Raw genomic sequence first — 25,951 nt, 5'->3', positions numbered from 1 at the left:
GGTAATGTGAAAACAAAGGAACTAAGAGAGTCCATGATAAAAAATAAAAATAAAAATAAAACAAAAAAGGTAAGCTAGCCACGTTTCTGTTAACACCAATTTAAAAGAAAAAAAAAATAGTTTACTTTTATTAATATATGATCATACAAATGGAATATAAAATGCTGCCATCATGGTTAGGCCCTAAAAGCTTGAAAAGCTATGCCATGACTGAGCATCTCCACATGTGAGCTGGAGCTCTGGAGTATGGAGCCTACCATACTTCAGATGGTTAGAGAAGGATGCTATTATTTGTCAGAGGTTTACATAAATAAAGAAAAATGTTTGAAGCTCCATCTAAAAACAAAACAAGACAAACAAAACAACATTAAAATGTTGATTCTTTCTTTAGAGTTTTTTCTCCCTTTTGGGTAGGGCTACCTCAATGACTGATAAAGAGTGAAAGATTTTTTTTCTGACCACAATTGAAAAAATAAAAATAAACAGAACAAGTCAGCTGACTCAAAATGGAATATAGTGTATTTGGAAATTATCAGCATACAGAAAAGGAAATGAAGGCATATATTACAAAAGACAGGGGTTGTACAACAATACCACCCCCTCTGTATTCAATAAATCATTAGCTGGAACATTTATCCTGAGTGTGGGAGACTGGGGTTTAACCCCTGACTCTCAAAAGACAACATAAAAGCTCACTTCCATTGGCAGTATGCCACTTGCTTTTATATGTTAGAATAGTCAGTAAGCCAAGGAAAAGACAGGAACAACAATAAAAATTATTGAAAATGTAGATTCAAATCCACATAGGAGGATGAATTTACCCTGGACTTTTCAGGTATAAGGTGGGTGCTAGGTTATTGGACAATATGGGACTATGGGACACCCACCATACTGAGGTGCATTTAGGAAAACCAATGTAATTTGTTATTTTATTTTATTTTTTTTAACAAAGTCTCTAGTTTTTGCCCTGTTTCACATCAAGAGATGCCCTTCTTCTTTTTCAGAATTACCCACTGTAAGGACATGTGCAATACTGTTATTCTGAGGATATCTGGTTAAAAGCTATTTAATGTACAAGCTTTGGACAACTGACAGAAGTGTGCTAACCCCCAGGTATGCAAACACTACATACAGAAGAGAAGATAATAGGGATAATACCAAAGACCAGAAATCTTGGGCCACTGAAGAAACCACTCAAAGCCTTGAAGAGTTCCCACTGGAACTTTCTAACTGGTGAGGGAGAAAGAGGATTATCACAAGCCTTGGGAAAGAACAGACTTTTATAGGATATTAGGGTGCTTGTGTGATTCTGCAAAATACATTATAGTATTTAGGGAAAAGGCCAAAACTGGGGGAAGGGTGCAATGGAGGTACATTGAGAAAGACAGCTTCAAGGACGTGGGACAACAGGTAGGGGCCAGCTGTGTGTAAACAGTCATCTTGCCAAGACCTCTACCTGATCACGTCAGCCTTTTCTTATTAAATTCTGCTGGACTGTCCTGAGTAAGCTCTCTCCTCTGCATGTGCAGCTAGCAAACTTCAAACCAGGCAGCTTGCAAACACGGTAAAAGATCTGGTGCCCAGCTACTGGGCAAGCTGATATCTGGGGGCCAGATACTGCAGACTCCAGGTTTGGCAGACGAGTTACCAGGGGCAGTATAGGTCTGCACTAGGTATGGGAGAGACCACTTTGGGTGGCAGGCTAAGGTGGGCGATCTGCTAGCATGCTTTAAGTCTAATTAGCCAACAGTTAAGAACAGAGACAGGACATTTCTATTCACATTTGTGTGGCTGCAGCATGTGTGTATGTCGTGCCTGTAAAGTCCCTGTTTCTTTTGCTGTTTGTTCTACTTGTTGATTTGCTGTGGTCAACAGCGCGCACGCGTCCCATTACAGCAGCGTTCAATCGCCACAAGCGTTCGTGTAAACACCACACACAGAGCTCGAGCTGAGGAACTCCATTTTACTACAGCAAACATTGTTACCACGACTGTAACCTTGACCAGAGGCAAAACTGTTGCCATGCAAGCGAGATAGCTTTAAAAAATAATAATAATAATAAAATAATAATAAAAAAGCTGCTGTAGGGTCCCCACAAGCACCCCAGTTCCTGACGCCCCCAGCCCGGGAGCTCTCCTCAGCCGCGCCCCTCCTGGCCCCAGGGGCGGCGGGCGCGGCGCTGGGCGGAGCAGGGGAAGGCGGCGGCTTCCGCGACGCCGGCGGATGTTGGGGTTTGAATTGCCTGTCAGTTAGCGCGGGCGGCTCCGGCTCGCGGCGGCGGGTGAGTGGCGGCGGCGGCGGGCCCGGGCTCGGCCCCGCCGCCTGCGGAGGGGCGAGGGGCGGCCTGAGGGGGGCGGCGGGGCCGTGAGGCCGCCCCGCTGCGGGCGCTTGGCCGCGGGACTGAGGGAGAGGGAGAGGGCTGGGCGAACCGCGGGGAAGCCGGCCCAGCCCGGCCCGGGGGGTGAGGGGGTGAGGGGAGGCGACCCCCGGCCTGCAAGCGGCACGGGCCGTGGGGCCACAGCCGGCGGGGCCGGGCAGCCCCGGGTTGTGCCCTGGGGAGAAGGGGTACCCGAAATTCTGCCTGTTACCCCGTCCTCCTGATTAAAACAAAAGTTAAAAACACCTGAGGGCCCGGGGCAGTGAATTGCTCTAGAGCGCAACAGAGCTGCTATCGCTGCGAGGACGCTTTAGCCCGTTTAGGCAAAGAAATACATTGTTTACGCCCTGGTTTTACAAGCACCGGGTGATTACGTGTGCCTGTCTTGCAAATAGGCTAACACGGGATCGCTTTGTCCCTGCAGAACAGGTGGGTAGGTCCTGTGCATGGAGCCCCAGCGCCTGCCTTGCCGTATCCTTTGACTTGCAAATCTGGGCTCTCGTGAGCGCTTCCCCGAGGGACTGCGAGGAAGCAGGAGCAACCCGCGGGCGTGAGTAGCCAGTTTGTTTCTTTTGCTGGAGCCGGGGGAAGGGAAGGGAGGGGATTCTTTTCTTGTTTTCAGCCAAACCAGTGTTTTCTCCTCTTATGGCTCTTTGCAACATAATAACGTGAAAAACTGGTCTTGGGTGGCTTTATGTGGAATTTCTTTGTTGCACTAGGTTGTGGTAGATCCAGGATTGTGAAACTGGCAGTGGCCGTTCCTGGGAAACCCTAAGAGAAAGGAAAAAGTATATGCTGTGGTTTTTGTCTTTTCTCCCCCTGTCCCTAATTCAGCATCTTTATTTTTTATAGTTTAGAAAGGAGGAAGTTTGTTTTTGGGAAAACTGCACCCGTAATTTCACCTGACTGTTGTGTACACTGCCACAGCTTAGACTGGTTGCAGCTTTGCTTATTTTCATTTTAGATTGCTTTCTGGCAAATGTCTCATGTCACAGTATTCCATTTGCCTGTAACAAAGTACAGTACTATAGAACAGTTGTTTCATACTCAAGAGTTCCTTCAGTTCCCTTTTCATCTTTCTCACTCTGTTACAACCCTACTCCTGAAACTCCAACCGAATAGAGGCTGCAAGACTCTATTCACAAGTGCTCGCTGCAGCCTGAGGATTGTTCTTGGAGCTGTATCTGACGGTCCTCTAAACTGAACTGTAGATAGCAAAGCTCCAATAGCTCAGTCTATCAGGCTTCCCCTTTTTGGAGGTGCAATTGGCTGCCTCCCAGCACACTTGGGCAGGTATCAAGGGAATTGTTCACCTACCTGTGAGGTCAAGCATGGACTTGCAGGCAATGATCCCAGGATGCTTGTCTTCCTGATCTTATGTAAGGTGTCCTTCAGCTCCTGAGAGGAGGCAAATGAAAGATCTACAGGTTTGTACCTAAAAGGGTTGTTGTTCTTTGCACTAGAGAAAAAATAATCATCTTAGGACTGCCTTGATGAAGTGTGTGTTACCTTTTTTTACTTTTTTTTTTCCTCAAAGTTGTCAAGGAAGTACGGTGCACAGTGAAGGCTAGCTCCCTCCATATCTTATGAGTTTTTTTGATGTTGAAAATAACTACAAATGCTTTATGGATAGGCCCACACATAGAAGTCCGATGTAGCAGCTAATTTTCCAAAGAGAAAATAAAGCATATTGTTACTATTTTGAGGAAATAAATAACCAGCACTTAGTACATTCCATTAGTGCGGGTGTATTTGAATATTTGCATGCTGCTTTTTGAACTCCTATCTCTTCTGATAACAGTTGAATTCTAATATTAGTTCTTTTGTTCTTGTTCCTATTTTAAAAACTTTACTGAGTTAGAGGATTTTTCTGAATTTAAAATGAACAGTAAAAACAGTATGTAGTGGACATTCTTAATGCACTAGATGTATTTAACTCTTCACCTCCTTTTCATGATAGGCTGCTAGAAGAACTCTCTAGAATGAGTGAAAGCAATTTTGACATTCAAAGTCCACGTAAGTAAGGTTTTTTTTTTTTAATCAAAGTAAGTAAGGTTATTTTATCAAATAGCTATTTAAGTCCTAAATCTGCATATCTAATACCAATTATAAAATGCTTTAATTGGTCTGAAAGAGCAGGTGGATTTTCAGTAATCAAGTTGTATTGGAACCGCTTGTCTCAGAATGAAAAAGAAATAACTTGTAAACTTCCTTGGGTTTGTGTTTGCTGTAAGCAGAATACTTACGATCTTTTCTGCAGATGTTTTAAGAAAGTAACCTTGAAAGTTCAGCTGTCACACCTCATCCAGCTGTTCGAGATGTTCAAGAAACTTTTTTAGGCTGAAGCAGTACCTCTTTCTTCTCTCTGCTATGACTGTTCTTGGTGTTACAGTATCAAAAATACATTTTTGTATATCTATTAAGAATTGAAGGGAAGAAACTCCAGGTCTGTGTATGTCCAAGTGTGTTGGTGGGTTAGGAACCCCAGAAATGGGGAAATCCCCCAAGGTTTTAGCTGACAATAATATTAGTCTCAAGTCCTTGAATGTTTTGAAACTAGTATATATTTTTAAAGGTACTGTTAGCATGTGACTTGATAGTCATGATACCAGTAATGTTCTTCATAAATATTATCACATAGGTATACAAATAAACAGTTAAGCTGCTTCATGGATTTCAGGTGGTGAAATCTTTGTATATTATACTAAAAAAAATTTAATGTCATATATTTCACATATTTAGACATTCTTGACTGTTTAATAATTATCTGCAGATATGTTGGGAAGAACTTTTTAGTTGGAAGCAAAATCAGCTTGTGAGTTTGCTTGGGTGATAGCCCTCTTCTGAATCAGAAGGCAGGTGGAACCTGTAAAGTGTTTTTATGCTAGGGAACTAGAAAATAAACAGTACCCACTCTTACTTCTTTACTTACTGTGGAATTCAACATTTCTCAAAGAGAATTGGGTTATTTTTATTGGATCCCTTGAATTAAAAGTATTTGTGCTTAAAGATATTTAAAAAAAAAAAAAAAAAAGAACAATGCATTGGACAAGTCCTAATGCTGTAATCAGTTCTACAAGGAGTCTGCAAAGATGTCACTATATACACTTGTCCCAGCATCAATCATGTGAGCTTCAGTACCAGGTAATTTAGCTGGGTGTTAAGTTCATCTTCCAGCATCAATCCTGCTGCCCTAAGGTGGCCCCTTAGCATTTGCATTCCTGGATTGCCACAAGACAATGCTGTGGATATTCCTTATCTCATCACCAAGGAAAACTTCACTCCCTTACAGGGAGTCATTCTGTCCGACTTTACTGCTCTCAGCCAGTTTAACCCTTTTTGCAGTCAGGTCTTCTTCCCTTCCATGCCAGATCATTCTTTGGGTCATGAATTACCTTCCCTGAAAAGCGACGATTTGAATTTCCCCTTCAGTATCTACAGTCCTTTATCATGTAATCTACTTCAGGATGCATGCAATTAAAAGAGATAAGAGTTACTGCTTTACAGCTGATCCACAGTAATTCCAGTATGCTCACCGCTCCTAACCATGATGTTTTTTAGCCTGTGTTCTCTGTGGATGGACAGACAACTGTCCTGAAAAGTATGGAGAAAAAAAGACCTATGTGGAACAGAATCTCACTGTTCATTATTACTGTTTGGTAAGTACGTGATACTGATCTTGAAGTTTGTTTGTTTTTACCTGCAAAACAATAAATGCAACCAGTATTAAATAGCTGTAAGTCATCCAAAATATTTCATTGTAAAGTTTGAACTGTCAGCGTAAACTTGTAGCCTTGAAGGCTTGTTGCGTGCAGCAGATTAAATAAATCCCAACAAACCTTTAAGGTTTAAGATGAGGGGAAATGGCCACAAGTTGCACCAGTGTGATATTTATCACACTTGTAACTTTCCAAAATGCATGTTCTACTTATACTACCTTCCAAACTCTAAAGCTCAGATTTTTGCAGATGACTTAATAGGTTGGATATTAAATCCTTAAAAGATAAAGCAGAGTGGTGGAGGTTTTCTGGGGCTATGTAAAGATATTTCTTTCTTATATTAGTTTTTAGCAGATGAAAGGAATTTTAGGTCTGTTTGTGATAATATTGTTAGTCACATGTAAGGCCAAATGAAAAGGTAGAAAACAGCTTTTCTTGATGGAGCAGAACAACTAGGAAAGTGAATGCTTGTAACACTTGAGTATTATGAAGATATTAAATTACTGATTTATAAAATATTTTGAGGTTTTGTTCTAAGAAACTTCCTATGGTTGTCTTTTAGGCTTTGGTTCCTACCTCCTTAAAAACAAATGAACATGATTTTATTAAAACATTGCAAGTACTATATAACAAAAGAATTCTGGAGAAAAACTAGCTGTGCATCTTATTTCATTGCCAAATATCCCACACTTTTAAAAAAAAAAATAAAAAAAAGATCCTTAATCGGTTCTGGTATAAACCAGAATATCATGTGTATTAGACTAAAAGTATTGACAAAATTATGTGGTTAGAAAATGGTACTATATTGCAATTTTGCTTCTGAGAGAACTGTAAAATGAGATTGGAGGGAATATAAAAGGTATCAAGTTCTTTAGTTATTTAAACTCTGTGATATAACTGCTTTACTAGGCAATTGTTTACTCTGAGTTATTATCAAGCTCTTGTGACTTGCCAAGTTACTGGAATCTGTTTTTATCCAATTCTCCTCCGAAGTGAATTACTTTTGCTTTTAGGTTGCACTTCAGTACGGATACTTCCTACTGTGCTTCATTATCTCCCCAGCACAATTGTCATTCACATTAACTAAACTAATTTAATTGTATTTCCTCTGAAGCTTTATTTGATGAAAGTAATTGTTTGACAATTACCCAAGTAGTCCCTATATTTTGAAAAGGAAGATAAAATACTCTATCTTGAGCTTTAGAGTATTATGTAAAACTTTGATGTTAGGAAACTATTTTCATATTACTGATTACTGTTCCCTGTTGTCCCATATCTGATGAATATCATCTAAGTGCGTAGATGCCTTGGATCATTTTCTAATCATTATGTGCATCTATAAACAGGGTTAGATTACCTGGCCATTTGCCATATCATCAGTCTAGAATACCATCAAGTGCTTGGAAATGTAAATTACTCATGGCAGATTTCAGTGATTTTAATGTCAATGTATTTGGGGCCAGAAAGAGGCAACTCTGCTCTACTTAAAATGTTTATACGAGCTTTTTTAGACTAAATGTCCGTCTTCTATTTAAAAAATACAGTGTAGGTAATTTTAAATCTTTAGGTAGACGAATCTTTTAATACTTCTTGTTTTCATAGTTGATGTCAAGTGGTATTTGGCAGAGGGGAGAAGAAGACGAAGGTGTGGACGGATTTTTGATCACAGATATTAGAAAAGAAGTTAACAGAGCTGCAAAACTGGTAAGAATGAAGTACTTGGCCTTTGCAAGGAAAAAAGAGTAACTCTTCATTAAGCGCACACAGTGTCATCTGTGGGGTTTGTTTTATTTTCTTGTCCAATTGGCAGTGTGTTAAGCCTATTCAAGCATCTGAATCATTCCATATCAGTATCGAGTACAGTGGGTTCCTGGAAGCCCAAAGCCATAATAAAACTTGTTGAATTTTTCTGTTGTTATTATTTCCTCTGTGTGTTGCAGATTAATTAATGAGAGCAAATCATACATGCATATTGCCTCGTGGTATTATGCAGAGCCTCTAGCTGATGTGCTGTAATTTTAAAGATGCATCTGAACTATAAATACTGATAAAGTAACTTGTATTTCAGCTTACAGGTAACTGTCAACATGCGTATAAAAACAATACATAGTCAAATTCTATAAAATAAATATATATGTCTTTGAAATGTGCATAAAACACAATTAAATAGTCATTTGTACTTTAGATGTTACTATTCTTTTATTTTAAAAACATATTCTTCCCAGAAATGTAACATCTGTAAGAAAAAGGGCGCTTCAATTGGATGCGTAGCTCCCAAATGCAAGCGAAGTTACCATTTTCCTTGTGGGCTACGAAAGGAATGTATTTTCCAGTTCATGGAAGACTTCAGGTAAGTTTGGTGATTTTATTGTGTGTTTTCTCATTTCAGTTCTATTTGTACAGCAGATAGTTGTTTGTTTTTTTTATTGTGGCCACTGGAGAGGCTGTTAGATCAATGACATCTGGATTATCTGAAGGGGAAAAAAAAGTGATTTGTAGAAAACATGAAGACAAAATTTACATTGCTGAAAATTCACTTTATATGTACTAGTTATGTACTTTTAAAGAAGGAGAATGGTTGGCATTTGGCTTTATTTTCTTTGTTTGTCTACCTCCCGTGTGTTTGTGAAAATGGCAAGTAAAAATCCTTGCCTTCCTTCCCTTGGTTTGTCTTGCTTGTCTGCCAGTAGTCAAAATACACTATGTTATTTCATTGTGTTTCAAAACATAAGACTTCTAGATCTGCTTATTAGAGGTGGACTGCAGGAGAAATGGATTTAGTATCAAATACCTAATAATGGTTTTATGCTCTTTTACAAGAGCATGTTTTGACAGTGTTTTCATTCTGCCTACTGTGAGTTGAGTTTGCAGGGTGGGTGCGTTTAACTTTTAAATTAAAAACTCATGGTTTAACATGAAGTCAAGCACATGTAAAAACAATGCATTTTCAGAAAGATTTGTTCTACAGCTGCACATCCTGTCTTACTTTGAAAATGGGGTAAATTTTAGAATTCACCACGCTACCTGGACTTTGTAGAACCATTGTGCAAACTCAAAATTGATCCATTAATGTCATGGTAACATTGAAATACAGGAAGAAACTGAGGTTCTGATGACAGGAAATGTAATTTGGACCAAAATAAATATTGACAGAAATGGGGATATTATCCCTATAATTTATCAAGTATCAGTTGGCAATGTGCTTTTTCCTTACTGTTTTATTGAACTACCCTGTTAGATACATGATTTGTTTACTTCTGCCTCTTTTAGCTTGTTTCAAAGTGTTTAGTCAAAGGTATCATAGGAAATTCATTTTGCTATCTTCATTTTTTTTTTTTTGTGAGGAAGGTTCCTAAAACATTGTTTTCATAAGGGAACCTTGTGTTGTTATTTGTAGATCTTACTGTTGGGAACATAAACCAGTTCAGATCTTTCCAGATAAAGAATCTAGAGGGCCTTCACAGTGTACGATATGCCTGGATTTGGTTGAACATCTTCCACTGTACAGTGTATTGAAAAGTCCTTGTTGTAAAAATGCTTGGTTTCATCGAGAATGCTTGCAGGTAAGACAAGTTCTCCATTTCTTTTTTTTCCATGGAGATCACATTTCCATCTTAAAAAACATGGGACAATTGCTTAAAATTATGTAGAATTACTTAAGGATAATATGACACGGAAATACATTAGATTTCAAGAAAGATATCGAGGCTCTGGAGCATAGAGAAGGGCTGCGAAGCTGGTGAAGGGCCTGGAACACAAGTCCAGTGAGGAGTGGCTGAGGGAACTGGGGTTGTTTAGTCTGGAGAAGTGGAGTCTCAAGTGAGGATCAGGGGAGACCTTATTGCTCTCTACATGAGCGGTGGGGAGCTGGAGGTCAGCCTCTTCTTGCACATAACCAGCAATAGGACTAGAGGGAATGGCTTCAAGTTGTGCCAGGGGAGGTTCAGGTTCTTTCTTCTCAGAAGGAGCAGTCAGGCATTGGAATGGGTTGCCCAAAGAGGTGGTGGAGTCACTGTCCCTGGGAGTGTTTATGGAAAGGTTGGGCCTGATGCTTAAAGACATGGTTCAGTGGGTAATAGAGGTGGCTTTGGGGATGGTTGGACTTTTCCAACATTACTGATTCTATGATTTGAAGGACAATATTAAAATTGTGTTTAGGACACTAGTGTGTTACAAGAAGGGTTTTTTAAATGTTATTAATCTTTTTCCCTGCTGTTTCTGCATGTCTGACGCGCTTTCAGGCTTTGGTTCTTTTTAAGAAACGAAGCTCCACCTAGGTAGCTGCCTTCTTGTGTGCTGCCATTGTGTGCAGAATCTGAATGCTAAAAATGTCATTTGTCAATAATCAATTCCCTTTGCCTAAGTCCATAGTTGGAAAAGTTATGAGGTTCTTTTTGTAAAATCATCCTAAAGCTGGAGAATCTGACTGAAAAGAAACATTATTCTGTCACTTATGATCCTGATTCTTGCATTTGAACTGTTCAGAGTGTTAGAGGCACTTGTCCCCTAAAGGAAGAAAAAATATCATTTGCATTAAGGTCAAGTGGCATCATTATTGTCATCAGACTTAACATCCATGCCAGGATGGTGTCCATGAATTTTATGGCTATAGATGTTAAGACCTATATTGTATTCTAAGGATGCTAATAATTCAATAATTGTTTTGGTTTTCTGTTTTTTCTTTTCTCCCCTTTTTTTCCCCTGACGCAGTATCAAGCTTTGAGTGCTGGGATATTTTTCTTTAGGTGCACAGTATGTAATAACAAGGACAAATTTCAGGAAGAAATGTTGAGAATGGGCATACACATTCCAGAAAAGTAAGTAACTTTGTAAATAATCAGTTTTATACAAACCTACTTTGATACCCAGTGTAATATGAATCAAGAGAAACCCTTATGGATTTGCTTAATACCACTTTTGTAGATAGTTATGTTTAATTTCTGTGTTGCAAGATCATTACTTCACCCTAGGTTGTTTTTTTCTTTACCTCCTGGGGATGTTTAGTTGTTGCTAGAATGTTACATGATCAGAAATACAGTTATAGTAACAGACCAGCTGCCTTTTTATAGGGATGCGTCTTGGGAACTTGAAGAGAATGCATATCAAGACCTGCTGCAATGCTATCAACACTGTGACATTAGAAGATGTCTCTGCAAAGAAGGAAGAGACTATAATGAACCTGACAGGTATGACATTTTTTCCAGGAAGATCACTTGGGGATGGAAGGGGTAGTTCTAACCACTTACTGAGGCAAGGCTGTGAGCCATCCCTTTGCATGTGAATGGCAGCTAGAATATTGCTGATAGCTTGGAGAGGCTTGAGCGATCTTATAAAATGCTTTATTCTGCTCTACCATTTGCTTAATTTCTGATCAAGCTCATTTTCTGTATTGCTTTTTATTGCTTTATTTGTGAGTTTCTGAACTGTATGTTTTATTGAAATGAGTACTCAAAGTTGTCAGGCAGAACTTCTACTTTGAAGATCTGTTCATGTGGTAGGTTTTTCCCTGTAGGTGTTAACTAGGCATTGTGCAGGCCTAGCATTGCTTGGTTCATTCTTGGTGTATGTACTAATTGACTTATCCTTTAACGGTTATATCTTTTGGCTCGCAGTGTTTTAACTCCTATCAGTCATGTTCTGTTATAGTATATTTAAGCAAATCTGAATAAATATATACAAAATTCTAGCAGATATTTAAACACTATCATTAATGAAGAGAATTATTTAGAATGTGTAAAAACAATCAGATATGCTACTTTCAAGAACTCAACATTTTGGAAAGCTCAACAGTGGTTTCCGCTAAAAAAAAAAAAAAAATTTTGCTGGCTAGCAACATGAGGACAAAATACTTGCTTTAAGCTATTGATGGCAAGGCAAGGGAGCCATGCTCACTCATACTCATTTAATACAAGGTGCTAGAACATGGGTAGTTGTTTTTCTTTGTTGTATTGTGAGTACACCTTGTCTAAAGAAAGTTCCCCTTACATAGTCTTAACAAGATCAACAAATTATGCTCTGTTATTTTAGTGTCTGGATTAAATTTACTGTTGTGTTTTAATTAGTTTCATTCTTCTGTGTAATTCTAAATAAGTTTTTAATTTTAGTAAGTGGGAAATAAAGCGTTGTCAATCTTGTGGTTCCCGTGGAACTCACTTGGCCTGTTCGTCTATGAAGTCATGGGAGCAAAACTGGGAGTGCGTGGAATGCAGAAGTATCTTTGCAAAATCAGGTAATGTTAAAAATGTGATGGTGACTTCTTCAGATGGTAAACCTTAAAAAATATATATATATTTTACAGATAGCAAATTCATTAAGTTGATATCATTTCACAATGCAGGGAAATACAGCAAACAGAAAAAGCGGTCTTTGGCTACCTCTGAAAAGACAGATGGGACAACTTGTTTGCTGGAAGAGCCATCTCCAAAGTACCCTCGGCAGTCACCTGGATCTCAACACAGCTTTCTCCAGTGTGTAATTTTGTAGAAGAAAACAGATTATAATATAGAATAGTATTTAATTATGAGGAGGTGATGGATTATTGTGTAGGAGAGACTTTTTGTAGTAAATTGCAAACTGAGTAAAGTTTGACCAAAAAGTTTAGTGACTGCAGTTATCCAAGTAAGATATGAACACTGTAAATTTGCTATAGTTGTTCATATTGAGTGGCATGCAAGCCAGTTTTTAGACTGACAAAATAAGATTCTTGTAAAGGGAATATTTACCATTTAGATGTAATGTTAAGTGTACAAATGGCAAACCTTAAAGCTAAGGTTCCTTATCTGTATTTGTGCATGTTAAGTATGCTCGAAATCTAGTTTACCAACACTTTCATATAAATTGTTTTTTTTTGTGCAGTAATAAAAACTTACCAAGTCTGTAGAAATCAGTATTTTTAATTTAAATATTGTACTATTCAGGACTTCCATCTCATAGATAGGATGCAACAAAAAAAAAAAAATCCTAAAACCACTTCATAATAAAACACTGACTTTTTTCTGAAATTGTAATTCACACACTGTTGGGCTTAATTTGAATAAATATACAAATGAGTTTTGGTACTGAAACAGTGGGGAAAAGTATATTGCTACCTTCAAAAAAAAAAAAAAAAAATTAAGCTGCTCTTAAAATATCTTTTTGCTTATAGATCACCAAAGATAATATGCCAGAACAACTTATCACCCTGCTCACGCCTAGAACTTCCACCATCCAACAGAATGACAATGTCCTTATCTCCACTGATGTCAAACAGGAACTGGTCCATAAGAAAAAAGTATTTTCTTTTTTTTTTTTTTTTTTTTTTACATTGAAGAGTGATCTTAGCACATGACTTTGTACCTATTTCCTGCAGAACGTGGTGTGTGTCTGTATGTAGGTGTAGTGGCTGTGTGTGTGTGTTTATATATAGTCACTAAGATACTGGAATGAGTACACTGAAGTCATAACATGTCTTCTGATGTTTCTAAATGCTAAGGGGGCATGTTAGGAGAATACAATGATACCTACTGAGAATTTTTAGGGTGGATGGCAAGGGGATCAAAACCCAGAAACATATATTTGTCCTGGAAGAAGCGTAGCTAGACATTCTTTACAAACAAGATTTTTTTTATTCCCGTAATTCCTTTTTTCAAATTAAACATGTCCTGAATTTTCATTGCATTTGCACTATAGAAATAGTTTGTGATTTTGCTAAAATCAGATATAGTACGTTTTAATGTATAATATTCACTCTAAGGATACAAAATTCTTTGTCTTTTAAGTACTTAATTTGTGAATTCTACCTGTGTAATATGTGCTTAAAAACCCTAATGAGGGAATTAATTACCTACAGTGTACAGGGTATTTTAAAATTGTGTTGATGGCAAAGTTTAAAGAAAAAAAATGAAGAAGGGGCCTTATTTAGGCCAGTGCTGTAATTTTTTAATGGGAATTGAAATATTTTTCCTTTTCAAATATATATTGTTATTATAATGACAAAGATTTTATTTATATATATATATATATACACACACATATTAGTGAGTAGTTGTAAGAGTAACTTGGTTACAAAACGTCTCTTCAAATGCAAAAAAAAAATTCTGTGCTCTTCAATTTCTCACTTGTCTCACATTGTTCAGACATAGAATGATGTTGTGAGAATTGTTTGGCACCTCGTTGGTGTAACCAGATTGGCAAAAAAAACAAAAACAAAAACAACAACAACAACAACAAAAACTATTTGCTTTATGCTAAGGTAATTATTTCTACTCTCTTTTTTCCTAGCTATTAGATGTATTTTAACTCTGTAGTAGCAATTTATTTTAAAATTTGAAGAATCTACTCCAAATATTTTCCTGGTATAATTTAGGCAGTACTTCAATATGCTAAAGTGTTTAAGAGTTTTTGTTTCTCTTAAAAGATTTTCGGTTACTGTCTGTATAACTATTGCTCATTAAATCATAGGTTTCATCTGGAAATTCATGCAATTTTCTTTTAGGCAATTAAGAACACAAAGAAGGGAAGTTTCCAGTATACTTAAGGAGTTAAAGCAACAAATTAATACAAAAACTACAAGGCTTAACATCAATACAGAAAATATCTGGAATACTGCTTTAAAAGGATTTAGGCAGCGTAACTTCAAACCTACAAACACCATTGAAGTAAAGTTCACAAACTGCAAAAATAGATTAAAGACAGATACTTCTACTGAATCAAAACACCTTTTCTTCCAACTACTAATGGGACATCTTCAGAATTCATCATTGTTTGAGGGCTCTTCTGCAAAGAACCTGTCCCTAGATTTGCAAGGTACTTAAATACTTTGTTCAGAAATAAAGAACTATGTAACTTTAAAGGTTTTTGTCTTCAGCCAGATTGTCATTTTAAGATCAAAGCCATGAAGGTCACAAATTGTTTTTGTGGATTTTCTTGCATGCCTTTTCTAAACGTGTAACACTAAACATTTAAATTCACTGCTGTTTACTTTTTAGAATAAAGCAATACTTGGTGTAGTTGGAAATCTTTTTAACTAACGAGAAAAATACAGCATGTAATTAGACTCGGGACTCTTATTTTTGTTCCCTGCAAGTGAACAAAATTTCCTTACATTTATAGAACATTTATCTGTGAAAACATGCTCTCTAAAGACCCAAAGCTAACTTCTTTGAGTTCTTGTGCTTCAAAATTAAATGTCTTACTGGTCTTACAATTTCAAGCAACAGGAGATGACAAACCTCACTTGTTGCATCCTCTAAAGTAAGAGTGAATTACATTGAGATTTTTTATAAAAACTAAGAGGATCACAAGATGATTTTTAGGGGTATATAGTAAATACATTTTGCTTCATTTTCAGCTCTAAAAGAGAATCTGTATTTTGAAGCTGGGAAAATGATTGCAGTTTCTCTAGTTCACGGTGGTCCATCTCCTGGTTTCTTTTCCAAAATATTGTTCAATTGTCTTGTCTACGGTCCAGAGAATGTGAAGCCAAACTTGGATGATGTTGCTGATATTGATGTAGCACAAACAATAAAAAAGGTAAATAATTTCCCAATAAGTTTAGCTTTCTTCTTCAAGTCTGTATTTAGATATAAGGGCTTATTAAATGTAACCTTAGTTCAAATTAAAATACTCTCTCTTTCTCGACCCCCCACCCCCCCATGAAACATACATATATATGTAGTAAACAAATTCCTAACTTCAATCTTTGTTACAGATAAAATATTCAAGCAGTCTGTCTAGCCTACAGTCAACTATACACGAGTGCTATGATTTCCTTGCTGCTGCTGGATGTTTAAGACCTATAACAGATTTGTGTGATAAGAATATGCTGGTGAATGACTTATTGACCTACCATGTAATCAAGAGAATTATTTCACCCTTGGAAAGGTTTGTTTGGGTTTGTGAATTTTCAACGTTCCTCTTTTTTTCCATACTAAAATACAAACAATACAATATGTTGCTGAAACTTAATTTCACATGTTCATGATTATTCTCCATTTAATTGAATGAAACAATCTGTAACTTTTGGTGGATCAAGTAGTGGTTGTTGACTAGTTTGTTAGTTTAACTGGAAGAATGAAATGATTATGTATCTATTTAACTTCAGTATTTGTTGTCTAGTCTGTTCTACTACTTGGTTGTGTTCTTTTTTTTCTTACTGTAAAGAGGGGAGTTTGTCATTCTATAGTTTATAACAGTCAAAGACCTTAGCAGTAGAAAATTTCTATTGTTTTAGTTTTAATTCAGAAAAAAAAAAATCAAATTTGAGCCTTAAGTTATCAACACTTCTAAAATTTAAAATGTTTTTTAAAGCTCTAATTAGGGAGTGTGTAGCATTATGATGGTGATGATGTACACAAGTATAAATTGACCTTAAAATGTAAACACTGCATCAGTGTTCCTATGTAGTAGTGACTTCATCTAGGGAAAAGATTTGCAACTGTTGACTATATTTTGATTTGTCTCTGAACTTGTAATCTAAATTCATTTGCTCACTAAAAAGGTATTGGATGGTAGGTTTTTTTAATAGATATGTTTGGATTTATACTGAACATCTATTGTGTTACCTGTGACAAATTTTAATAGACCAAATCTCTGAGACATATGAAACACTAATTTAGAGTATGAGGATTTTTTTTTTTAATTAAAGTAACTGGAGTTCATTTAGTTACCTACTGTGTTTCTGATGCATACTTGGTCCTTTTTTCTTTTTCTTTTCTCCTCCTAGTTTTAGGCAAGGATTGAAAACTCTCGGTGTGCTAGAGAAAATGGAAATGCATCCAGTTGTATTCTCTAGCATATTTTGCCACAAACCTGAAAGACTTTCAGCAGAAACTCTCTGTGACCTATTTACAATCCATTGCTCATCGGGCGTAAAGGAAGTTGGAGGTGCTGATTTTTGGATGGGTTATTTGCAAGATGTGGAAAGTAAGTAATTCCCTCCCCCATTCCCTGTTTAAGGCATTTGAACTAAGGGGAGATTTAGGTTAGATATTAGGAGTTTTTCATTCTGAGGTTTTCACTTAGAGGCACTGGAACAGGTTGCACAGAATGCCCCATCCCTGGAGGCATTCAAGACCAGGCTGGATGCAGCCTGCTCTAGTGGTTGGTAAACCTTCCCAGAGCAGGGAGGTTGAAAACAGATGATCTTTAAGGTCCTTTTCAACCCAGGCCATTCAATGATTCTATGATTTAATTGCTGGTATACCTATAGGGTTTGGTTTTCAGAATTCACTGTGATAAATAAAAAATTTTGAGTTAACTGTCAATTCCTAATTGTCCCCATTCCCCACCTCTTTCTTAACTTCTGAAACTGCTCAATAAAACTGCTTAATAAAAACTTGAGAGCAATAATAAAAACTGAAGTGATGTAGAAAAAATATTTTAACCCCTTCTCTTTGGCTATGCTGTGAACATATTAGATTGTTTTTTTGTTTTTTTTTTTTTTTTTAAAAAAAAAAAAGGAAGATGTGGTATGTGTGGTGTCTCTTCCTGCAGAAGTATGGTCGATTTTTCTTGCTGCAGTCTTTATTCTTTGGTCATGTAACTGCACGTTCATCTATCAGGGGTTCCCTGATTTTACGATTTCCCCTATAATATGCAGTATATGTTTTATGGGTGATAAACAATGAATAATATAATCTAATTCTTTTTTTTAGGTGGTGAGTCTGTAGTGACGTTGGAGGATATTCTGTACTTTGTAACAGGTTCTTTTTCTATACCGCCTATTGGTTTTGATCCTGAACCTACTATTAAATTTCTGCGTATAGGTTATCCCATTGGAAACAGACTCCTGAATTGCTTAGAGCTTCCAATAACAAAGACATATGAGAGTTTTAAAAATAAAATGGAGCTCACTATCAGAAACACGCTCAGAGTCGAAAGAGAATGAATAGTTTTGCTACTAAACTGATTGTTGGAAACTTCAGTTTTCTCGGGGAGTATCTGCTGGCAAGGTGCTATTGGATTTTTGGATTGTGTGTTCTCTGCCTTTTCCCACTTGTCCTCCAAAGGCATGCTGAAAGTAGTAATCTTCTAAAATGAAAAACTGTTTTCAAATTATAATCTTTTTTTTTTCTTGTTGAATCACTTTTGTGGTTTGAAGTTGGTTTTATGAGCCAGCAATCTCTTGCAGAAGTAATTAAAATAGTTTGTTTTTTTTTCCTGTAGACTTAAATGAAATGTTACCAAATTGTAACATTCTAGCAGTCTCCTAGAAGTATGTTGACTGTGTTACTTACATACTTCAGCAACTTATTTCTCAAAGTCAAATCAGGTGCTTTTTTTAAGATAGCTGCTGTAGAGCTTTGTCTTAAATCACTGTGATGCAGTTCTTCAGTTTGATGTTGTTATTTTCAGTAATTGTGTTTATATTGATGATTCATTTACATTTTGGTTCTTAGGAACCTACGAAATTTAGGAAGCTTGAAGTCTTTAGGTTATTATGTTTAGAGCGTTAAAATGCAATTGAAACTTGGAGAAAACCTAGGCAAAATAATCAGGTGCAAACAAAATCTGGTTCAACTTGAGTTTCTTTTGTTTAAAAAAAAAAAATCTTTGGCATTTGCACACATTTCTGCATTCTACTGCTATATAGTAGTTTTTTACTATTTTGGCTATATGTAAAATTAAAAGCTTGGCGTAAGTCTTAAATATGCAACTATAAGTGATCTTTCAAAGTTAAATATAAAAGAGTAAGACAATGTTATTGTATTGGAAATTATATATATATAAAAAAAAAAAAGGAAGTTTCTTTCCTGCATAGAAGTCAGTATTTTCATATGAATAGTCACTAAAACTATGTTAAATTTCAGTCTACCATCAAGCCTCTTGTCAGTGTCTGACAGTTGTCTAGATTTTATTCTAACTACAACTGTTCAATTTTAGGTGCATTTTGAGTAAATCCCAACTGTGTAAAATATTTTAATTCTGCAGTATTTGTATAAGTAATGTTAAGCCATAAAAGATCAGTAGTGAAATTCCTACATAGTAACACTATGTACTAGCACTAAAGCTATGATATTGAAAGAAAATTTAAGTACAATTAAGTACAATTTAATTTTAATGTATACAGGTCTCTTTTCTGAATAACTTTTTTCCCCTTAATATCAGCTTGGTCACTTATACTGTGTCCCAAACACAGGTTATTCTAGATATGTATATAGATACATACATGTATATATCTATATTTTTTTTTACAGTTTTCAAAATACTGAAAAGTAAACATACACTTCTTTTTTTTAATCAATAAAGCATGTTTTTAATTGAAAATACAGGCAGGATTGCTTTTCTTTCAAATGTCTTGGCAAGAAAGTATAGTTAGTGTCCTGTATAAATGTGGTGGTTTAAAAATAAATCAAAATGAATCCAGGTTCTGGTTTATGGTTCATCACGTTTTCCTTTCATTAACAAATTGTATTACTAGATGCTAATTATGTAGCAGCATACTGCAATGAAGACCTGTGGAAGTGGCAGTCACTATTTGGGACTGTGCTATCAGGTTAAAGACAAAGAAGCTGATGTGTATTTAAGTTACACAGGTCATTTAACAACATGTAGGTATTTTGAAATCTTCCTTAAATTGCTACAGCATCTCTTCATTTCTTCTTGTTATACAGAACTCTATCATTGGATAATAAATGTGCACGCCCACTTGTTTTTGCATTTCAAAGTATTAAGTTAATTATTCAAAAGTTTTGTTCAATTACATCTTTTTATTAGCTACTTTGAAATAATCTCATCATAAATCCTTTGATTTGAGTTTTAAGAGTATTTTAAATTAAGGTAGGAGTAGTGGTGCTCCTCTGATTTTGAGCCAGAATTGTGGTAAAGTCCCTTTCAAAATGAACTTTAAGCTGCTAATGACCTCTTGCACAACATCATTTAGCTTTTTTATATACTAAATATTTTCTCATTCTCTTATGATCTCTTTCTCCAATAGCATGTCATAGTTTTTGAATGCCATATAGCCAATAAAGTTTTTTAGATTCTCAATTGCATTCAGAGTAATGTTACCCTTTACAAAGAAGGCAGTCTGTTGTTAATTGATTTGCGTAACAAGGACTCATGTTCATTTTTTTAAAATACAATTAATCTCCTACAGATAGAATATTATGCTTTGAAAATGAGTGGTGTACCCAGTGCACTATTTTTTTTTTTTTCATCTCTGATTAGAGGTTAATGTCATCTGTGATAAAATCCATTTGAAAACTTGAAGCAATTTCTTCAGCTGTACTGACTGACCATCAGGTTTTTAATTGATATGATAGGTCACTGAAGTGGAATACTGTTGGGTAATTTCCTTATTTTATATAAATGATAACTAGAGACACATTGAAAATTAGGCAAGTTGCTTACTTTAAGTATTTCTGCAACGCAAGAACAGTAACTGTGTGTATGCATTAGCTGTTGTATTTTCCTCTGTTTTTATAGAAGTTGCATCCTTCATAAGATTTGACAAGACCATATGAGAACTATTACAGTCCTCTTTGTGTTTGACTGGCCAAAGAACTTTCACGTAGTAGTTTCTGCATCAACTCCCCAAGCTTCCCTCAACAACTTATACATAATATAAGCTATTTCCTCAGGTGATCATTTTCTAGTAAGCAATATTAGGTTACTATTAGTGTTTTTGGCATGGTCTCTTAATATACATATAATTTTCAAAAACATACTCTATTTTATATATATGAAAGCCAAGAGATGGGAACTTTCTAACTTAATTTCATCCATGCTAACTAGAACCAGCTGTTAGCATTTTTGATGAAATATACTCATTTTTTCCTTGTGAGTATGTTTGTACTGGAAGTCTAAAGCATCATGTGCTCAGCCCTGACATTTTTCATTGACATGTTCAGTCTTGGAATTAGAAGACTTGAAAAATTTTGGAGGTATAACCGAGCAGAGCGTTAAAGTCATTAATTCACAATTGCATTCTGCATATGCATTTAAAAATTGTATTAAAAAATAATTCAAGTAGAAGGAAATGAAACTGGAGGCTACAAAATATGCTTTAAAGTTCATCTTGATTTGTGGGAATGCATTTTAAAGCTCAGATTTTACTTTTTTTTTTTTTTTTTTTTTTTTTTTACCTAAGGGACCTGTTAGTTGGATAAAATAAAATTGAGATGTAATAACTTCTGGTATGTCAATCTTAGTGTATACAGCAAATTAATAATTGTCAAAATATTAACGTTTGTAAAAACAACACAACCCTCTAATTTTGTATTGCAATAATTTTTAAAATTTATGGTAATTCGAGTATTAAACAATTATGTATAACTTTGTAAATACTTTCAGCTCTAACTCAGTTGACTGTGCCATTAGTGCCTGTAATATTGCAGCTTCAAGCAATATTATGTGAGAAGTGTAGCATCAGTGTTGAAATACTAAATTGTGGGAGATAACTGTCATGTATATGTTCAAAGTGCAATAAGGGGTTAAATTACTATTGTGTTAAATGTGATGTTCTTTACTATTTCACTTTTGTTTAATGGGTTTTAGCTTTGGAAGTGTTATTACTGTTTTCTCTACTTTTGTTAGCTTCTGTTATACACGTTTTGTATGCATCTATTGCATGTTTACCTCGCTATCTTTGTCAAAGGCTGAGGGGGGCTGTTCCTACTGCGTGTCCAGCCTGTATCGTGTGTCCTATGCCCTGTAAGGCACAGATGTTTGTACTTAAATCCTCTACCTTTTTTTTCACCTCAATAAATTACTGAAAGCTGATGCCTCTATTTGAAACACCTGCCCTTTCCACGTAGTTAATTGATTGCCTCTGTGCCACTTTGTTTCTCCGGCAGTCTTTCAGCTGCTCCTCATACACGCCCGGTGTGAGTAAAGTCACAGCACCTGCACCCCTTGCCCTTACAGCGAGGGCTGCAGGCGAGCTGAGGGGGGCAGGCCCCGGGGCTGCGAGGCACCGCCGCCCGCCCGCCCTCGGCACGGGCCCGCTGAGGCCCGGCCCCGCCTGACGGCCCCACCACGTCGCCCGGCTGCTGCGTGCGCGGCCCTGGGCGGGGCGCGGCGCCCGGCTGGCGGGGAGGAAAATGGCGGCCGGTATCCGGGAGAAGCAGACAGGTGAGCGGCTCCCTGCGGCTCCGGAGCTCGGCGCCGGCCTGCCCGTGGCGGGGAGGGGAGCGGGGGCGGCCTCACGCCGCAGCTGGGGCTCCTCCGGCGGCGTCTTCCTTTCCCTGGCGGGTCCCCGGGGCGGGATGGAGGCTTCTCGGCTCCGCCGCCCCGGCTCTCCCGTGGGCCTCCTTCCCTCCTCGCTCCCCGGAGGAGCGGGGCGCCGGGCGCCCGGCCGGAGGCAGCGGCAGGCCGGCGGGGAGCACGGGGCCCCGGGACGTGGCCGCAAGCCGCAGGTGTCGGCGCCGTGTGGTGGTGCCCGGGGGGTCTCGCTGGGCGCGGGGGGAGCTGTGGCCGGGAGCCGGGTCGTGCCACCCGTGTGGCGGCTGCCCGACTGGATGGGACAGAGATCCACGGGAAACGGCGCCTAAAGCCGCAAAAATAAATCTTCAGCTGCCGTGGTCCTGCGCGTACGGGGGCCTTGGAGCGCGTGTTGACCCCCAGCAAGTTGGGAATACGAGGCTAACAGCTCCAGCTAGCTGTACAGGTTTGCTGTGTGTGGGTAAAAGGGTTGGTTACTCCGTCTGTCCTCGCACGTTACGGTGAGTTTATAATTGGCTCTTTCATCTCTCTCGATGCTGCGTTGTGGAGCTCTGAGCCATCTGTTTGAATGTATTTCTAAAACATGAAACACGGCGCCTCTGTGTTCATGTTTATTTCCCGTGCTTGCAGAAGTTTCTGTCAGTAGTTTGAGCTGTGGTCTTGTTATCTTGATAACTGACCTGTCCTGGTGGCATAGAGGATGCTGGGTGCATTTATTTAACATGGCATATCTGAAATCAAATGCCTAAAAATTCCAACCTGTGTCTCCGACCTTAAGTTTATACTATTATCTTTCCATCTGTTCTGTACTGTAACTATACTTTCTCTAATCTTCATTCCTGTGACCACTTACTATTGATGGTGCTGTCTGATGTTCCTTTACAATCCTTTCCTTCTTTTATATATCTTTCTCATAAAGCCCAATGTCTTTTACCCTTTATCGTATGCAGTTGTACTCTTTTATTTCATGTCTCATCTTGTTACGTGATTATTTTAGTCAGTGTTTATACCTGTGTTGTATTGCATTTGGGGAGGTTATACGTGGGGAGGTGGATCAAACAACTAAAAGGTGTTCACCCAGAAGAAAAGATTTCCATCATTTGGTACTTGTGCTACCTTGTGAGTGCACCATCTGTTGTGCTTTGGTCCTGATCTGTAACCTGTTGGAGTGTGTCATAGTACATCATGGTAAAAACCTGATCCTTGCCCCATAGAGCAGTCGGCCTAAACATAAAGGAAATGCCAAATATGGAAAAGAAACCTAGAGACTTGCTGAATGTTTGTTATGATTGTCACAGCACATCAGTAGTCTGATCGTTGTCTTTTGTAGAGAGCTGATGCCAAGTTTTAATTTAAATGGCAAACTCTACAGGGAAGTTGCTTCAAATCCAGTTGTGCCCAAACGCCTAACTAACTTTATACAGAATTTCTCATACAGCTTAGATGTGGGAGATGTCACTGGCAGTGAGGGAGTGAAGGTTTCAGGAACAGTCTGTAAGCAGTTCCTGGGATTGCTCAATGGTTTAAAAAAGCAAGTATTAAGCAACATGGAAGGGTTGATTCCAGGGGGACCTCATCTGAATACTGTGCCTAATCTGTTTGTTGCTCACTGGTACAGGAGAGGTGTTCAGCAAAGACTTACCAATGTGGGCAGGCACTGGCGCGTTTACCTCATGAGGAGAGGCTGTGGGATGGGAGCTTGTTCTGCCTGAAGGCAGCTTCTGCAGGGAGCCAAGGGCAGCCTCCTAGCGCCTGATGAGGGTGCTGAGAAGATGGAGCCAGGCTCCTTGCAGCAGGGCATGGCAGGAGGGTGAGGGACAGCAGGCATGAATTGAAATGAGAGGTGTTCAAACTGGGTATGAGGAAAACTTTCCTACCATGAGTCAAACACTGAAAAAGATTGCACAGAGTGGCTATGGCACCTCCATTCTTGGAGGTTTCAAGATCTGACTGGATGATACCCTAAGCAGCCTGGGGTGGCCTCACACAGAACCTACTAGAGGGAGAGGTTGAACATCTGGGGTCCCTTCCAGCTTGAGCTGTCCTGTGATACTGTAAACCTCGTGAAACTGCCCTGCGCACTCTCACAAGCTTCATTTTGCTTAGGAGTTAGAATTTAATCAGAAAGATACTGAAACTATTTTTAAAGCAAAATGTGATAGAATATAGCCCATATAATTAAAGATAGAGATTCTTTCTTCATGCTTTGGGACTTGCTTCTTTTCTTTTTGCAGTGTCTACTGGAGCCCATAAATTCTAGTTAACATGTTATGTGTCTGTAAAAAGGTGCATAAAAACAATGTAAATATGACTTGCTGCACTAATATTTTATGTTTTCCCTCTCAAATGTTATAAAAGTCTGCTGATGTGTTTAATGGAAGTGAAATGTATCTTGAAATGTAAAGAGAGCTAAGCAGTATTCTACTTTATTTTCCAGTGGCTTTGAAACGTATGCTGAACTTCAATGTTCCTCCTGTTAAAAACAGCACAGGAGAGCCAGTATGGAAGGTAAGGACTATTTGAACTGGAATGGGAGAATTTTATATACAGAATATTCTGAAGTATATTCTCTCTGTCTTTAATTTATAAGGAATATTTTTCCTGTGTGTTATGAGTACAGAATTAAATATCAGAGTTGTTGAGAAAAATACATATTTCATATATTGGCTAATTAAATGCCTGATGACTCATTCATTCTTTAGGCAGTGTATATATAGGAGGATGTTTTTGAAATATACTTAAGTCTCACATGTTGGCAGAAACATACGTGGTACTTTACTCACAAAGTCAGAAGTCCATGAAAAAGGAAGAACTACTGGTAGCATTACATTTAGGACAAGCTGAGCTCAAGTTATTCTCATTACCTTTAAAAAGTAAAGTTGTCTCGTGAAAAATTTTTGCTACTGGAAAGCATGTATTCTGTTTCTTCATCTATTCTATTGTCTTTTTAATTATTTTTTTCCCTGTGTTTCTCCCATTTTTTCCACTCATATATAGTCAGAGAAATTCTGGTTCACAGTAACAAATTTCTGACAGCAGATCGTTGTTTGACTGACATTTTTCAGAAGGAATTGATGAATTTTTGCCAGGTTATCACTGAGTTTTTTGTTTGTTTTATCTTTGTAAGCACAAATGGAAGTCCATGATAAATTAATGATTATAACTTTTAAAGTTAGGACAGTAGTTCCTTAAGCCTGAATTCCTGTATCCATTGTTTACATCTTCATAAAAAGTTACACATCTGTTTCAGGTTCTCATCTACGACAGATTTGGCCAAGATATAATCTCACCTTTGCTGTCAGTGAAAGAGCTGAGAGATATGGGGATCACTTTGCATCTGTAAGTATTTATTTTATTTTATTTTATTTTTAGTAATTTTATGAAATATTCCCCTGAAATCATAAACAACACACTGAAAATCATTCAATGAATAACTATTAGAATAAATATTATTCACTGTTAGCAGGATTTCCTACTACATAGATGAGGACCCTGTTCAAAAAAAATCCAGTAAGGATTTTTGAGGATGTTTATACAGATCCCTCTCTTGTATATTTTTAATTATTTTTTTTTTTTGGTACAGACTGCTACAAGTGACTGTACATGATCTCTGTTTGTCTTTTTACACGTAGACTTTGTCTCATCTAGGCTAAGAAATTTAAAGTATTATTTTAAGAGATTTCCCATTTTTCTCCATATTACATGTAGTTAG

The 25,951-nt window shown here is 37.6% G+C and overlaps 2 protein-coding genes across 5 annotated transcripts in view; both read left to right on the top strand.

Annotated features, from left to right (window-relative positions):
* The first annotated feature begins 1,091 nt into the window (after positions 1 to 1,091).
* Positions 1,092 to 21,961, top strand: G2E3 (G2/M-phase specific E3 ubiquitin protein ligase). 3 transcript variants are annotated; one of them, XM_084521244.1, is made up of 17 exons: positions 1,092 to 1,113; positions 2,802 to 2,927; positions 4,338 to 4,393; positions 5,939 to 6,036; positions 7,699 to 7,800; positions 8,322 to 8,446; positions 9,494 to 9,659; positions 10,807 to 10,913; positions 11,166 to 11,282; positions 12,201 to 12,325; positions 12,434 to 12,563; positions 13,241 to 13,366; positions 14,570 to 14,880; positions 15,425 to 15,606; positions 15,785 to 15,957; positions 16,799 to 16,998; positions 17,730 to 21,961. In XM_084521244.1, exons 3-17 carry the CDS (start codon positions 4,360 to 4,362, stop codon positions 17,960 to 17,962), a joined length of 2,229 nt encoding a protein of 742 aa, XP_084377370.1. In that variant the 5' UTR covers positions 1,092 to 1,113; positions 2,802 to 2,927; positions 4,338 to 4,359; the 3' UTR covers positions 17,963 to 21,961. The 3 variants fall into 3 exon arrangements, with proteins under 3 accessions (XP_084377370.1, XP_084377371.1, XP_084377372.1); XM_084521245.1 differs by lacking the exon at positions 1,092 to 1,113 and adding an exon at positions 2,216 to 2,281; XM_084521246.1 differs by lacking the exon at positions 1,092 to 1,113 and having other exon boundaries at positions 2,522 to 2,927.
* Positions 21,962 to 22,058: 97 nt separating this feature from the next.
* SCFD1 (sec1 family domain containing 1) overlaps positions 22,059 to 25,951 on the top strand; it is a 43,181-nt gene continuing 39,288 nt past the window's right edge. Inside the window, exons 1-3 of one of the 2 annotated variants that reach the window (XM_084521247.1) lie at positions 22,059 to 22,149; positions 24,677 to 24,747; positions 25,490 to 25,578. In XM_084521247.1, the coding sequence (XP_084377373.1) occupies positions 22,119 to 22,149; positions 24,677 to 24,747; positions 25,490 to 25,578 (191 nt within the window). In that variant the 5' untranslated portion in view covers positions 22,059 to 22,118. Of the gene's footprint in view, positions 22,150 to 22,592; positions 22,740 to 24,676; positions 24,748 to 25,489; positions 25,579 to 25,951 lie in introns of those variants that run through there. The other variant, XM_084521248.1, reaches the window with a different exon arrangement.

The sequence above is a fragment of the Aythya ferina genome (assembly GCF_964211825.1).
Source record: "Aythya ferina genome assembly, chromosome: 5".
Lineage (NCBI taxonomy): Eukaryota > Metazoa > Chordata > Aves > Anseriformes > Anatidae > Aythya > Aythya ferina.
The sequence above is the reverse complement of the archived record's forward strand: the minus strand, read 5'-3'. Positions and strand labels throughout refer to the sequence as shown.

Excerpts from the sequence above, each read along its gene's own strand:
- G2E3 (XM_084521244.1), top strand. The coding sequence starts at position 4,360 with ATGAGTGAAAGCAATTTTGACATTCAAAGTCCAC. Across the intron at positions 11,283-12,200 it reads GACTATAATGAACCTGACAG|TAAGTGGGAAATAAAGCGTT; the intron begins GTATGACATTTT and ends TTTTAATTTTAG. Across the intron at positions 16,999-17,729 it reads TTATTTGCAAGATGTGGAAA|GTGGTGAGTCTGTAGTGACG; the intron begins GTAAGTAATTCC and ends TCTTTTTTTTAG.